General features: G+C 47.1%; 1 protein-coding gene across 21 annotated transcripts in view; it reads right to left on the reverse strand.

Moving 5' to 3' along the window:
- The window catches only part of LRRFIP1 (LRR binding FLII interacting protein 1), a 125047-nt gene that overhangs the window by 28379 nt on the left and 81710 nt on the right, over positions 1-14958 (reverse strand). For 9 of the 21 annotated variants that reach the window (XM_069860585.1, XM_069860568.1, XM_069860567.1 and 6 more), the window contains 5 exons: positions 14313-14369; positions 11978-12061; positions 10847-10891; positions 9849-9914; positions 6361-6438 (listed from right to left, as the gene is read on the reverse strand). The exons of 5 other annotated variants lie outside the window; for them this stretch is intronic. In XM_069860585.1, coding sequence (XP_069716686.1) covers positions 6361-6438; positions 9849-9914; positions 10847-10891; positions 11978-12061; positions 14313-14369 — 330 coding nt within the window. The remainder of the gene's footprint in view (positions 1-6360; positions 6439-9848; positions 9915-10846; positions 10892-11977; positions 12062-14312; positions 14370-14958) is intronic. 7 more of the 21 variants (XM_069860586.1, XM_069860569.1, XM_069860578.1 and 4 more) reach the window with 4 other exon arrangements.

Consider the following 14958-nt stretch of genomic DNA (forward strand, 5'->3'; position numbering starts at 1 on the left):
GGTCCAGCAAGAAATCAGACAGTGAAAGGTCAGGAAAAGATGTTCATTTCTATTTGAAGTTGCACAAAATTCTTGCCTAAATGACTTACCTTCTGTATAATCATTCCATAAAGAATACTGTAATGAATAAACACAGAACAACCCCTCTAACTTCCTGGTGCTGTACTCTGCACTGCCCTTCATGCAAACTCCAGAGAAGGGGAACGGAGCTGGGGAAGGGGCTGGAGAACAAGGGGTATGAGGAGCGGCTGAGGGAACTGGGGTTGTTCAGCCTGGAGAAAAGAGAGCTGAGGGGAGACCTTATCACTGCCTACAACTGCCTGAAAGCAGGCTGTAGCGAGGTGGGTGCTGGTCTCTTCTCCCAAGTGATGGGTGATAGGACCAGAGGAAATGGCCTCAAGTTGCATCAGGGGAGGTTCAGATTGGACATCAGGAAAAATTTCTTCACTAGGAAGGTTCTCAGGCACTGGCAGAGGGTGCCCAGGGAGGTGGTGGAGTTGCTATCCCTGAAGGGGTTTAAAAGACAGGAAGATGAGGAGAAGACAGGGAGCTGGTTTAGTAATGACCAGGTATGGTTGGACTCAATGACCTCAAAGATCTTTTCCAACCAAGCTATTCTATGATACTGCGATCCTGGCCTTGGGATTTTCCACATACAAATATAAACGATTGACAGAATACTGGCTAGAGGAGATCTGAAGAGGGATTAATCAAATAGTAGTAGATCTTTAATTTACAGAACAACACCATTTTTTGTTTCCACAAGGTCTGGGTCTGTGTCACAGATTGCTTCCCCCTTCACCAACCATGTGGGTAATTTGCACTGGAGTGCATAAAAAAACAGGAAAAGGAAGTAATTTCCCGAGGAACTCCACACATCTTTGTTTTGGCAAGGGGAATAGGTTGCTTTATGCACAGTAAGTACAATGGGATCAGAGTTCAGCCTCTTCTGACAGCGAGTTCCGAATAAATCCAGAGCCCTGTCACAAAAACATCAGCACTATCAGAGGTTCAGCACAGCTGGAGAGTAAGCGAGAGCAAAGCCAGCCCTCAAGCCTATATATGGGTACATTGCCTATTGTCAGAGATAATAGAAATAGTTTCATATCGTGTTTTGAATAAGCAGGAGCTTAACCCTTGCAGGTATTCACCAATGCCCCTGCAGCGACATCACAGTGCACCCAACACGACAGCTCTCCAACACCTCCTGAGAGGACCAGAAACCCTGGGACAGTTAAGGTTTACAAAGAGAAAAACTATTCTAATCTTTAGTTTGATGGAGGGTTGAAGAGTGAAGCACCATTGCCAACTTCCAGGCTGCTAAACAAGGCTGGAGAGGAAGGGAAATACCAAACTCTTGCAGCTGGGTAGCTCTGTGTAAAAACCTTGGGGATGAGAACAACTTCAGCGCGTTCGCTACGTGGCTGTCACCGCTCAGCTCCATCAAACATGTTGCACTTAGATCAACTTCCTCATAAAGGCAAGGGGTTTTTTTGATGACAAATCAAATTAAGATCATTTCCTGCTCTTAAAGCAGCACAGTTTGAAATGGAGATGTGGCCCACAGTGAAGAAAAAGCTTGCAGTAGGTAGTTCTGAACACAGGATGGCACCTATAAAAACCAGAATTACAAACCAAGCTGTCCTATGACCAATACAACCCCTCCTACAATCCCATCTTACCAGTCCGATCAGCTGGGCTGGGGCAGGCGGTAACTCAAGAGGGTTCCTGCGTGTTTCTCCAGCGAGAGCCACCTTAACAGGAGCAATGAGCAACAAGCCTCGAGAAGTCAGCAGGGGAAAACCAGGCTGAACTTTGTCAGGTCTGAAGTGGATTTGTCAGAAGGATCCTCGCTTAGGAATGAGTGTTATGCCGAACGTCATTGCTTAAACAAACTTATCAGTCCCTGAAATGCAAGTTAGCACTGCAACAAATCCTTGCTCTGGAGGGGCTGAATGCACACCCAGACTGTCTGTGGCTGGGCTAGGATACAAGCCTAACCATAAATCTGTAACTGCAGAGGAGCGAAGGCAAAGCCTGAGCATGCTGACAACTGCTTCTATGAAAATTCAGTCTAATTGTCTTCATTTAATTTGTGGTGAGAATATGAGAAGCTTCTTCAAAAAAGGCTCTTCACAGCTGAGCATTAAAATGGCTTTAAATTGGAAGAGGGAAGATTTAGACTAGACATTGGGAAAAAATTCTTCACAATGAGGATGGTGAGGCCCTGGCACAGGTTGCTTGGAGAAGTGGTGGCTCTCCCACCCCTGGAGGTGTTCAAGGTCAGGTTGAATGGAGCTTTGAGCAACCTGATTGAGTGGGAGGTGTCCCTGCCCATGGCAAGGAGGGGTGGAACTGGATGGGCTTTGAGGTCCCTTCCAACTCAAACCATTCTGTGATTCTATGATTAAGGTCTCCACACTCACCAAGCGGCGCTCGCGCTGTCTGGCACGTTGTACGGCCACGCTGTGGTCAGTGCCAGCCTGCCTGGCCAGGCCACATACCAACTCCTTCAGCCCTCTCCTATTGTTATGCCTTCCTCTACTTAGAAATGCTTCAGCTAAATGCCACTGCATTCTGAGTCTATTTCAAATGTAGAAATAACTGCTTTTCACTGGTAGTTTATTCATTTTATAGGAAGAAAAATTCCAGCAACTCATATCAGAAAGCCCATCCCAAACAAAACCCGCCACTTGCCAGGCACAAGATTCACCTCCAGCTCTGCAGATGGGCCTGGTGCTTGCTCTCAGTGCTCTTAAAATCTGTATTTTATATCAACTGTAACACTTTAATATTAAAACATGCTGCATTTACATCTCTACAGTGATTGCAAGGACAGAGGACAGGAATCATGAGTGGGAATTAATGGGAATCACAGAATTGTTGGAGTTGGAAGGGACCTTAAAGCCCATCCAGATCCAGCCCCCTGCCATGAGCAGGGACACCTCCCACTGGATCAGGTTCCTCAAAGCCCCATCCAGTCTGGCCTTGAACCCCTCCAGGGATGGGGCAGCCACAGCTTCTCTGGGAAACCTGGGCCAGGGCCTCACCACCTTCCTCATGAAGAATTTCTTCCTAATGTCTAATCCAAATCTTCCTCCTTCCAATTTAAAGCCAGTCTGCCTTGTCCTTTCACTCCAGGCATTTTTAAAAATCCCTTCCCTAGCTCCCCTGGAGCCCTTTCCAGTACTGGAAGCTGCTGTAAGGTCTCCCTGGAACCTTCTCTTCTCCAGGCTGAACAACCCCAACTCTCTCAGCCTGTCCTCATAGCAGAGGTGCTCCAGCCCTCAGATCATCTTTGTGGCCTCCTCAGGACCTGTTCCAACAGCTCCATGTCCTTCTCATGTTGAAGATTCCAGAACTGGACACAGGACTCTAGGTGAAGTCTCACAAGAGCAGAGTAAAGCAGGAGAAACCCTTCCCTTGCCCTGCTGGCCACGCTGTTTTGGATGCAGCCCAGGATGCAGAAAAATGTTTAATCACTGCATCAAACAGCAAACTTCATGCAGATAAACTGAAGTCTTAAAAATACATCCAAGAGACAAAGAAACATTCACGTGTTGTGTTTAAGTATCTCCCTGGCTTTTACGGCTACAAACAGGATAACACAAATGGGAATGCGAGCTGGCAAAGCTGCGCGCAGCAGGAAAACTTCAGTCACTCTTTGCTCACTGTTTAATGAGCAGCGATAGAAGGGGCACACAAAATGCTGAGAAAGGATTTAAGGGCTGCAGTAACAAGATATTGCACGATTAAATTTGGAAAGTTAAACCGACTCTTTCTCTCTTCTCAATCTGTAATTTCTCCTGAGAGCTGGTCAGCCTTGGGACCAGTTCCATTTTGGTTTTGTGCCTAATAATGCCCATAATCATACAAAAATCATATTTAACTTCAGTGTCAAGCACTCATGATTACAGCACATGGATTTTGTAAACTTTCAAGTGACATAAGCATGCTGGAAACTCAGCTTTTCATCCCAACAGATACTCCCTTTTCCTTCCTCCTCCACCAGTCGCTTAAAAAGTAAACTTGGAATCAAATCTTTACGCGTGTAAATGCCAGAAGATACACAAAACAGAACCAAGAAAACATATGGCTGCATCCATTAAGGCAGAGAACAGCTCAGTCGTAGACTACTGATATAGATTAAAAACCCACTTTTTTCCTCTCATAAGTCATCACCATCATCCAAGGAGATCCTTACTCTTCCCTTAGGCAGAGGGTTGGAACTAGATGATCTTTAAGGTCCCTTCCAACCCATACTATTCCATGATTCTATGGAAGCACACAGCAACGTATGGGTACCCAGTTGTTACAGTTAGAGAATTTTAATGGAATCCCTGTTATTCTGGTTGGTTTTTGCTTTGGGGACAACTGAAACTCAGTTTGCAAAACCGTTTAAGTAAAGTGTTACTCATGTAAGATATTGCAGGAGCTCATAGCTCAGGGACTCAGGTTCAGGGATTAATTAAAATATTTATTTATAGCTCACTGCCTGCCATACATTATCTGATGGAAATATTTCTTTTAAAACAAAGCATTTAAAAGGCAGATGTACTCTTATCTTTAAGGAACACCAACACTTCAGAGCACGTAGCTCTATTCCATCTGCTTTTGCTCCATTCAGCTTATCCAGCTCCTTCTCACTTAGAAGGAGCTGATGGCAAGGAGTGGGGAGTCCAGGGACCTCTGGCCACTAGGAGATGGACACAATTCCAACCACGGGAGGAAGCACCCACAGCTCACAGACTTTCCCAATCCCAGGCTATGAGTGAGGGAGGAACCAGTGGGGCACACCAGGCACACAGCAATTCCTTGCTGCAGACTGAGTGGCTGCTGAAAAGGAACGCTCCAAACATCCATGTTAGAGCCCACTGTGTGGCACACTGTGGTAGCTCCTCCAACTCCCCAGATACTCCTTTTTAATTAGTCCAGAAGGCAACATTTACAGCATTTAACTACCAGCTCCTCAGCAAAGCAACAAAGGCAACAGGATGTTGTGACTAGAGAAGCACGTTGTGTGTGTTAACTCACAGTATCACCCTCCTCATCACTTCCCACCGCGGGGATGTGGTAAGTGATACGTGACAGGTCCCAGCAGAACTAGCACATTAAAGCTTCATTAGGAGGAATGCTTCCATGAAGCAAAGCCAGCTCACCAAAACAGTGCAGAGCTTCAAAACTCTCTCTCTGTGGAAGATTCATTTTGTTACAGATCGTAAACTGCATATTTCCTCTAAAAGAGATGCTGCTGCACTCGGCTGCTGTCACCACGCTATCAGGCCTTGCTGTGAAATTACTCAGGAAAGCTATTTGGAGTCGTGAACAACAAGATGGAACGAGCACAAAGAGAAAGTGCCAATACGCCACTTTAAAAAACAGAAGACAATTTCTCTATAGAAGTAAAAGGTGTGTGTGTGGGGAAATCTTGTCTTGGTCAACTAGTCACAGGGGTCAGACAAGCCTCTAGCACTTGAGCCTTGCTCAGCCACAGCTCCTTGGGAATCCGCCAAGCTAGACACACCAGGTACGTGGAATCCTTCTAGTGCTTCATCATGCTAATGGCTCTGCAGCACCTGATAAACCTTCAGTCCAATAAATATGATCAAATCCAGCCTCTGGACAGCCCTGCAGCAAAATGCTGCCCACTGGCGAGAAACTGAAGTACCTAAATGCTGAAAGGGGCTCCAGGAAAGCTGGGGAGGGGCTCTTGATCAAGGGGGAGGGCAGGGACAGGATGAGGGGGAACGGTTTTAAGCTGAAAAATGGGAGATTGAGATGAGATATTAGGAAGAAATGCTTTCCTGTGCGGGTGGTGAGGCCCTGGCCCAGGTTGCCCAGAGAGTTGGTGGCTGCCCCATCCCTGGACGTGTTCAAGGCCAGGTTGGATGGGGCTTGGAGCCCCTGATCCAGTGGGAGGTGTCCCTGCCCATGGCAGGGGGATGGAACTGGATGGGCTTTGAGGTCCCTTCAGACCCAAACCATTCTATGTACAGTAAAATGTAAGGTCTCCTGATTTTAATACCTGAAGGAGATGGGGCACCAGCATTAACAACCCAGTTTTCTTCACAGTCCCCTTGTCAATGTGCTTTGTGCCCAACTTAGAACAAACTCAGCACTGTCACCTGAGTCCAATGTGCACTCCTATTGTAAAAATCTGTGCATCTGCATAGAAAATCACTTTGGATTTGCCATTTCTCATCTGTTTCACCCCTTCTTTTTCTTAAACATTGCCCAGAAAGTCCAATTAATACCATAAGAACCTGCCCCAGGAGGCACAGTGACCCCTTTGTACAAAAGAAACCTTGAATAACAGAAGAATTAAACAGTGTAGAGACAAGGAAAAATAGGAGAGCTCACCACCGGACTGGCCCGAGCAGAGCTGGCTCTTGAGGATGCCCGAGATCCTGAACCGAGGTAGCAGCTGTACTCAGAAGGCTGCCGCAGGTAAACCAGGAACAGCAAGCAGAGAAAAGAGAAAAGCATTAGAAGTGGGAAGGGAAGCGAGAGAGGATACAGAGCATTACAGCGGAGTTAGTAATAAAAACGTTCCATGCAGCCGGACGGAGGATTAGCAGTGGAAGTCAGAGAACAGAGACCTCAACTGGTAATTGCAAAATCCAGGCAAGCAGCAATTCCAGTCGACAGACCAAGCAGAGTTTTGATTCAGTTCTTAGCATGAGAGGACACTACAGATTTATCTATATATCTTGAGGTACCAGCTCCAAGTAAATAGCACTCAGGCTCTGTACAAAAGGCTCGACCCTACTGCTCTTCACGAGCTCCAACGTTCTCTGGCTGAGCCTTCTTCCCATGTTCCCAACATTGTGCACATATAAAATGAATCTGTGCTTCACAGGCCAAAGCAAGAAACATCCATCCTACAGAGCCTGAGTATCCCTCCTGCTTTTCCAGCACCTGCAGTCCTCATCCCCTGCCAAAGGAACGTTTTAGTCCTCCTTAACAGTGAACATCTAAGCAGTGATGCAGAACAGGCAGGGCTGGCTCAGTGCGGACAAGGACAAAGAATGCGCCTGCATTGTTTTATTTCTCGAGGTTATGTTGCAGTGGAAGTAGAGAAGGGAAATAAAAGTTTAAAGCACCAGGGAAAACAGAACTAAAACTCATTTGAGAGATGCGCTTTAGAATTCTTCCCTCTGTTTTCAGGTTTCAGAGTAGCAACTTCACACTCAGCGCTGTGTTTAGCTGCACTTTGTAGGCAAAAACACGCAAAGGAGGGTTTGACGCAGTCAGAACAGAGAGGAATTAAAGAAAGGTATGAGGTTTACCAAACACGAGAGCTTTCCTACTGCTACCACCTCGAGGCAGTTGGGAATGCAGAGAGGCACGGCAGTTGTTAAACATCCTGTGCAGCAGCTTGTGCCGCAAAGGCAGCTCAGGGAGAGGAATGAGCCTGAGGAAGTTCATTTTACAGGCGCTTCAGACTCTTTCTCAGCTACAAATCCACTGAAATCTGAAGAATTACCTACTTTTGAGATGCCTGCGTCTGTCTGGATTTAAAGCTTCTCCTGCCGAGCTACCTGGCTGCTACAGGAACCCCCGGACTCCACAGCTACAAGGCTACACCATCAGCAGTCACGCCAACAAAGTAGCATGTTATTACATGAAAATTAAGCTTACAGTGCTAATAAATGATAAGAGGTTAAGCTGGAAATAACCCCAGCTACAGTACAAGCATAAACTTAGCAACTGACCACAAAGCACCACGTTCTGAAGTTAGCAGCCCTCAGCGAGCCCCTCCAGCAGGGCAGAGCGTGACCGAGCCGTGTCCTCTAATGCCCCATAAGAAGAGATGCTGGCTCCCTGCTCCTGAGCTACTGAGCTTCATTTCGGAGATGGGAATATGCAAAATGTACAACAGTGCTGCACGCAGTTTACAGCTATTTTCTATCACAGCCATTTCAATTCTTAACTTAAACCCAACAAGCGCTGACGTAAGGACTTCGATTTTGTGTTTAACTGGTTCTAGCACAGAAACCTTGCGCTGCCACTGCAGTTTTCTGTTTAATGTCATCAGAATGTGGAACAATCTGGAAACACGTGATGGGGAAAAAGGATGAAGTACCACTGAGTCCCATATTAATGCTTCACGGGACCTACTTACTCCATAGACGCTCCTTGTGCGTTACAGGGTAGAACATGGAAACAAGCACCACGTGTTGAGTGGAGACCACACAAGGCCAGGTTCAAGCTCGCCCCTTGCATTCACCTCTTGGGGCAGCTACCCAAACGCCTCACCCTCTGCACCTTCAAGGTGTTATGAGGTTCAGAGGCATTAAAATAACTGCAGATAACTCAGGAATTGCGACAAGGCCATTCCCTGTGAGGCAAACCCCTCATATTTCAACTGCCTCGTTACGACCAGTGAACTGGAAAGGCCGGGTTCTACACAGGCTGGATGGGATGATGGAAGGGGAACAAGCAGCAGGTTTTATTCCTGCTCAAGCCATTAACAGCTGCTGGAAGACGTGTTAACAGCGCTTGGGCTCAGAGCCCACTGTAAATGATTTCTCCTCCCAAGAGAAGCATTATCATCCAGCACTGCAAGAGCCTTATCTCAAACACAGGAAGACGTCCCGTACAACAAGGGGCTAAACCAGCTCAGCTCAGCGCAGCCTCAGCAACAAATTCACTGACTTGCAGGCTGCGCAGCACTCCAGATGGATAAGGATCGATGAATTTTCCAAGATAGACAAATGAAAACAAGGCACAAATGTGAAACAAAAGTAATCTGAAGCTTAACATGGGCAACAGCAAGGAGCACAGCCCCACTGGTGCATCAGTGTGATGGCAAGGGGATGGCACAGCCCTGGGAAGACTGACCAGGGCTTAGTAAGCATTCCTGAAAGTTTGTTTCCTTCTCCAAGTTAATAAAAATGTAACTTTTAACGTTAAATTAATATAGATGTTTTGCCTTGAAGCTTTTTTCTGTTCAAGTCTTGGGTGGTGCTTATTTTGTTTCCTGGGGGTTTTGTTGCATGGTTGGTTTTGTTGCATGGTTTTGACAATCAGCGAAGGAGTCCAGAGGCAGAGGCAGCAGTGGGTCCACACAGAAGCATTTAGAAACCAGAAGAGCCTGGTTTATCTTTCCCAGGCAGATCCAATGGCAGGAGCTGCACTGCCCGGGCCAAACACCCGCTGCGACACTGAGACCTTGTTGAGACAACACGAGGGCGTTCCTTGCCTTCCAAATCTGTAAACAGAGTCCCATAGCCTCTCCTTTTTGAAAAGAACAATTTCCCAGTGTCATTCCTTACACCGCCTCTCCCATAACTGACCGAGCCCTCCTCTCACACACACATACTTCAATAACATTGTCCCAGGTTGCCTGAGACATCACTACAGAACATAAACCCGAGACACAAAGCTGAGCAAGCTGCACGCTCACAGCAATTCTTCACTCCGTGCTAGTGCTACTGGGGAAGCCATTTCATTGACTTATTTAGCAAACCTGCATTAGTCTCAGTTTTCAAAAGTCTCGGGGAGGGAATGGACTATTTTTCCAAAGTGGTTTATCTGCAAACCAAGTGCAAGGCAGGGCTGAACACCCCCCGCCGCAGGGGAGGTGAGTGCCCAGCGCCGGGCTCGGTCGGTGCTGCCCGGAGCCGACGTGCGCGAGGGCAGCTTTACAGCAGCAAAGAAACCACTTTGGATCATCACATGGAAGCACATGAAAGCGGTGCTCGTCCTTTTGCCTGCAGCAGCAGGCTGTGAGTCTCACACAGTCCGTCTTAAGCGCTCCTCAGCCCAGCAAAGGCTGTGTTCTGGCACACACAGGTTACTGGAAGACAGAGACAAGACAAGGGGAAATGCAGAAAACATCTTACAGCACGAGAACTAGAGGCACTATACCGACGGCTCCCGCTGTAAACGCTCTCGTCATACACAGACGCCTACAATTAAAAGACAGAGTCAGAACAGGACGGGCAGCCCCAGTTTGTGGCTTGCATTACAGACTCCCGAGGTGCAGCGCGAAGGAGGCAGCGGAACGAGCAGTTTGTGCAAGTACAGGGACCTCTCCTCTCCGCAACCACAAGCAACATGCAAGTGAGGATTTCACACAACCCGCAGGGTGAGCTGGGAAATGCCAGGAGGCACGGGCAGAGCCTGACATCCCCCCGGTTCATCACACAGACATGCATTCCTAACCCTTCCCAACAGCCTGCATCCCTGCGACAACACGGCTACATCAATTCTTACATCGTCCACATCCGTTGAACTTTCATTTCTGGGACTGGCAAAAAACAGGGGAAAACTCACACCTGACGAACTTTGCTTACAGTCAGTTTACTAAATTAATGAAAAAGGAGGAGGATGGATATTCCAGGACTGGCTCAGGTTTGGCAAATAAATGTATGGCTCGGGAAGCACAGGGAGAGTAACAAACTCTGCCTTTAAGTTTGAGAAAAAACATCCGAGCAGCTCATTTAAAAGTTTGAACAAGGGTGGAATCCGGCTATAAAAATGTTCAAGCAGATTTCTGTCAGCTGTGACACAACCAGGAAGAATTGATGTTGCCCCTCCCCGGCCTGCTCCTGCACAACAACTCATAAACCAAAATGAAGACAATCATCTCCACCCAGAGAGTCTGTGGCAGCATCACAACCCCACGAGCAGTGGTTACACAGTTCCAAGGGGAATAAAAGGGAGGATCAGCAAACACAGGTCAGTGCAAACAGCATCGCACACGTGCATTTGGATGGACTGGACAACAGAGGGTGGAATAAATGGAGCCCAAAGAACGACTGAGGTTAGAGACAATGACATGTGCATGGCTGACGGTGAGTGGTGTCGGTATTTGTGTTTAGAGCAAAGCACAACAAACCCTGTGGCTTCTGGCTGGCAGGGCATCGCTGTACAGCAAGGAAGGCTGAGGAAGACAAGCACAAAACTTTTTTGCATAGGAAATGAAACATAAAAAAGGCACCTACAGCAGAATTAACCACCCTGATGAGAGATCAGGAAGGAAACCCAGCACAGCGGGCGTGTTAGTCATCAGCACTGTGAAAGCATTAGAGCTCAGCTCCCGATGCCGAGGAACACCGAGCAGACACGTGCGCTTCTTGCAGGAAGGGCGGACGCGACAGCACGCAAAAGCAAAACAGCACAGTTTAATATGAGGTTGTTAAATTGTTAGTGTCTCGCACACATGTGGGTACAGCAGCCTGGAAGGGTGCTCCTCCTCACTTCAACCACAGCTGGAGGAAGAGCCACATACAACAGAAGTGCTTTAACAGACACGGTTTAAGTGTTTCACACAGCTGTAACATCATCTCTCGTGTGTATTAGTGTTAAATAAAAATGCAGAGAAACCGCAAATAATCCTAGATAAAACTATAAGCACTTCAGTCACAAACCAACCAACTCTGCTGTTAGTAACCACCCCTCGCAAGACACAGCCAGGAAGTTCCGAGAGCACGCGCTGCATCCAGCAGAGCTCGGTGCAAGAGATGCTCCAGCAGCGGTCCCCAGCCCACGGCGTGCACGGAATCTCCTGCTGCTTGAGCTCTGCTTTGCCAGCGCCCGACTGGCAGAGGACAATCCAACCTCGCAGGGATGCTGAAGCTTCAGCAATCTGCCAGTAGTCTGAGAATTACCTGCTTGTAACATCATTTGGTGCATTGTTCTACACTTGTTAGACCAACATGGTCAGTAAAGTCGTCTCAACCAAAACAGAGAACTTACTTTGGCTAATTACTTACTTTTCCAGATCAGTTGAGGCCAAAAGCAAACAAAATAATGGTAGGAAAGGGAGGAGCGGCAAAGGAAAACCAATTGTGCTCAATTTAAAACAGCTTTCCATTACTCACTCCAATCTTAAAAGGTTGGGTTTGGTTTTGTTTATTTTAAGAGCTACTTAATAACTGGTCCAAAGTCGTTCCTAAGTCCGAGAGGTTGTATTATCCACACAAAGTGAGAATAAGGCCAGGCTGAGTAAAGCCAGAGGGCAACAGACCCAGTTTCCATTCTGGGAAGAAGAAGGCTGGGATGTGGAAGCGTAGCCGCTGTTGTGAAGTCCCACGTCAGAGTAGTAGGAAGCCTGCACCAACAACATACATAAAACCTCCTTGAGAGCTCAGCCTCGTAATAGGAAGGACCTTCTAAATTCCTTTACATGGGAAAAAAGAAGTAAATTAGGTGCTTACAAACTGCAAAGAGTCAAAGCAGTCACAGGTGCCAAAAGAGGAGAGAAGTGCATTAGGAAATGGCATTAAAGAGGGGAGGCTGTGTGAAAACTGTGTGCTCTTTCCATTTGTAAGTCAGGGGGTTAAACAACTAAAAGGCCTTTCCTTCATCCCTGCAGCACCTTGCGCACAAAATACCTGTTTGATTTTCCACGGAAGAGGCTGAAAACCCTCACATTCCTCTCCTCCCTTCCCATTGCTGTGACCCAGTGTGACAGCAAGCTGCAGGACACGGTCTGTGTGGCACGTGGAAGACGCCGGACCACATTCCCAGAAGCAGGACTGCAGGTCACGCACCGTCGCGCTCTCACTCTGGGGAAGCAAAGCTGTATTTGCCAGCAGACTTTGGGAAAACCACCTTTTATGAGAAGCTGGAAACCTTGGCTTCCAGGCTCAGTCATCAAGCTCGGAGATATCATGGCTTCACCCTTGCAAACTCAGGCTCCTGTTTAGGGGGTTTATTTCTTTGCACGTGCAATCCCACTGCTGTGGATGAGAGAAAGGATTGCCACTGCCCAGCAGGCACTGGAGGAACGTATTGGTTATAGAGTAGGTCAGCTGCCATCTGAATTCTCAAGGAGAATGGCAGCTCTTGAGCCAATTTCAAGCCATTCCTGTAAAAAGCCCCTCCTCAGCTTTCCTGGAGCTCCTCTCGGTACTGGAAGCTGCTCTAAGGTCTCCCTGGAACCTTCTCTTCTCCAGACTGAACAACTCCAACTCTCTCACAGCCCGTCCTCATAGCAGAGGTGCTCCAGCCGTCCGACTGCCCTTGTGGCCTTGTTCCAACAGTTCCATAACCTTTTTATGTTGGGGATTCCAGACCTGGTCAGAGGATTCCAGGTGAGGTCTCACCAGATCAGAGCAGACGGGGAGAATCCCCTCCCTCGCTCTGCTGGCCACACTTCTGGATGCCCATTGCTGTCTTGTGTCCAGCTCATCAATCAGCACCCCAAGTCCTTCTCCACAGGGCTGCTCTCAACCACATCATGATACCCCAGAGAAATGCATCAAAACCATATGGGAAAAGCAATTTAAAACGGACATGACAGACAAGGTCCCACTTCACTGTGTGTGCAAGCGCTTGCTTAACTTCATGCTTACAAAGTAACTCGCTGAAGCCTGTCTCGGTTCTGCAGACATTGCTCAAACTCAGCTAAATGGAGTCTTAAGAGGAGTTTATTTTTCCTCTAAACACACAGCTATAGCCTGCATACCGCTAGAGTTCTTCAGAAATCTTGATAGCATAAGGATCAACAGGCTCCGCGCTTTTGTCTGCCTTGTTAAACTAAAGGCGAGGAAACAAAACCCCAAACCGTTCCCCTCCCTGCCCTGCAGAGGCTTTAAATAATTAGCACAAACCCCACTATTTCATAAAGCAGGACAGCAGATTCCTATAATTGACACGACACCCTTGTGCTGGGACAGAAGGGAACATTGTGACCCACATACACACAACGGAGTTAATAATTAAGGGATTTTTAGACAAGAATATTTTAGATATACAAGCACTTCAACGGCAGGCAGATAAGGAGGAACAGTAGCACCGGCTGCTAACTTCAGTGGGAGCTTCCAGAAGCCCTAGGATACAGTTTATAAAGGGAAAAAAAAAAAAGCATTTTGTTAAGGAAACTTCTAATAAACAACACACATTTAGGGAAAATTCAAAGTCCATTTTACATATGCAAATCTCCAGACGTGGGCTAAATTCCAGGGGACGCCTGGGAGTTTCAGTGGTGGAGCCACCATGGACACGTCGTACAGGCTGGGAACAATCGCTCTGCTGTGTAGCACGTGGAAACCCTCCACGCCAGGCGCTGCCAAACCATTCCTTGTCACAATTTAACTTTAATTTCATTTACAAGTTAAGCAGCCCTGGCTTCCAAGGTCTCCTCGTCCCAAATCTGGAGACTTTCCCTTCCCACTCATGGCCTAATTTGTATTTTTTTTAAACCACTTCTTGCGGCACCTCCGCCTCTGACAAACTGCACAACCCGCAGCGTGCGAGACAGGAAAAACCTGCTTTACCACAGAAAAGAATTCGCTAATTAGCTTTAATCCCATTAAACACAGCAACAGATTTTATAGCAATATAAATCATCTACTAACCCTGCTAGATTTCCTACTCTGGGATGATCCGTATGCGTCTTCCTCATAACCATTGCTCTGTCAGGGAAGGAAAGGAGAAAGAAAACAAGGAGAGAAAAGGGAATTTTTAGCAAAAGCCCTCGCTTACGACAAGGACAGAACTTTTCAAGGATAGAGCAGACCAGAAGGACAGGATTAGGTTGCGATTTCAAATAGGGGGACACGAATGCTTGTGTGTCTGTCAGTAATTGCACACCAGCCAAAAATGTCAAGGATGCTCCTGCTGGCCTTGCTTGCCCCCTTTTTTCTTGTTAAGGAACACTTTTGTGTCCCCTGTTATTACTGCACTACAGCACCTGCCTCATCAAATGCTCTGTGAAGGGAAAACAGGAAAAAATTATGACACTAGAGATGGGAGACTACAATAAAAGACAGTGATCGCTGTACTTACTGATGCCTCTGGCAGCTCAGTTGTTAAAAAATAACTAATTGCAGCAAAAGAATAAATTTTAAGATTATATTTGAGAAATTCATACAATGCTGTATGAAATCTTTTCAGCTTTCCCCAGCCACATCAAAACCAAACCCAGACAGCGACATCCTGCCCCATCCCAGCACTTTGTGTGGCACCCAAGGACCACAAAGAGATGGCGGTGGGTTCAGCTGC

This window comes from Phaenicophaeus curvirostris, chromosome 7 (genome assembly GCF_032191515.1).
Source record: "Phaenicophaeus curvirostris isolate KB17595 chromosome 7, BPBGC_Pcur_1.0, whole genome shotgun sequence".
Classification (NCBI taxonomy): Eukaryota; Metazoa; Chordata; class Aves; order Cuculiformes; family Cuculidae; genus Phaenicophaeus; species Phaenicophaeus curvirostris.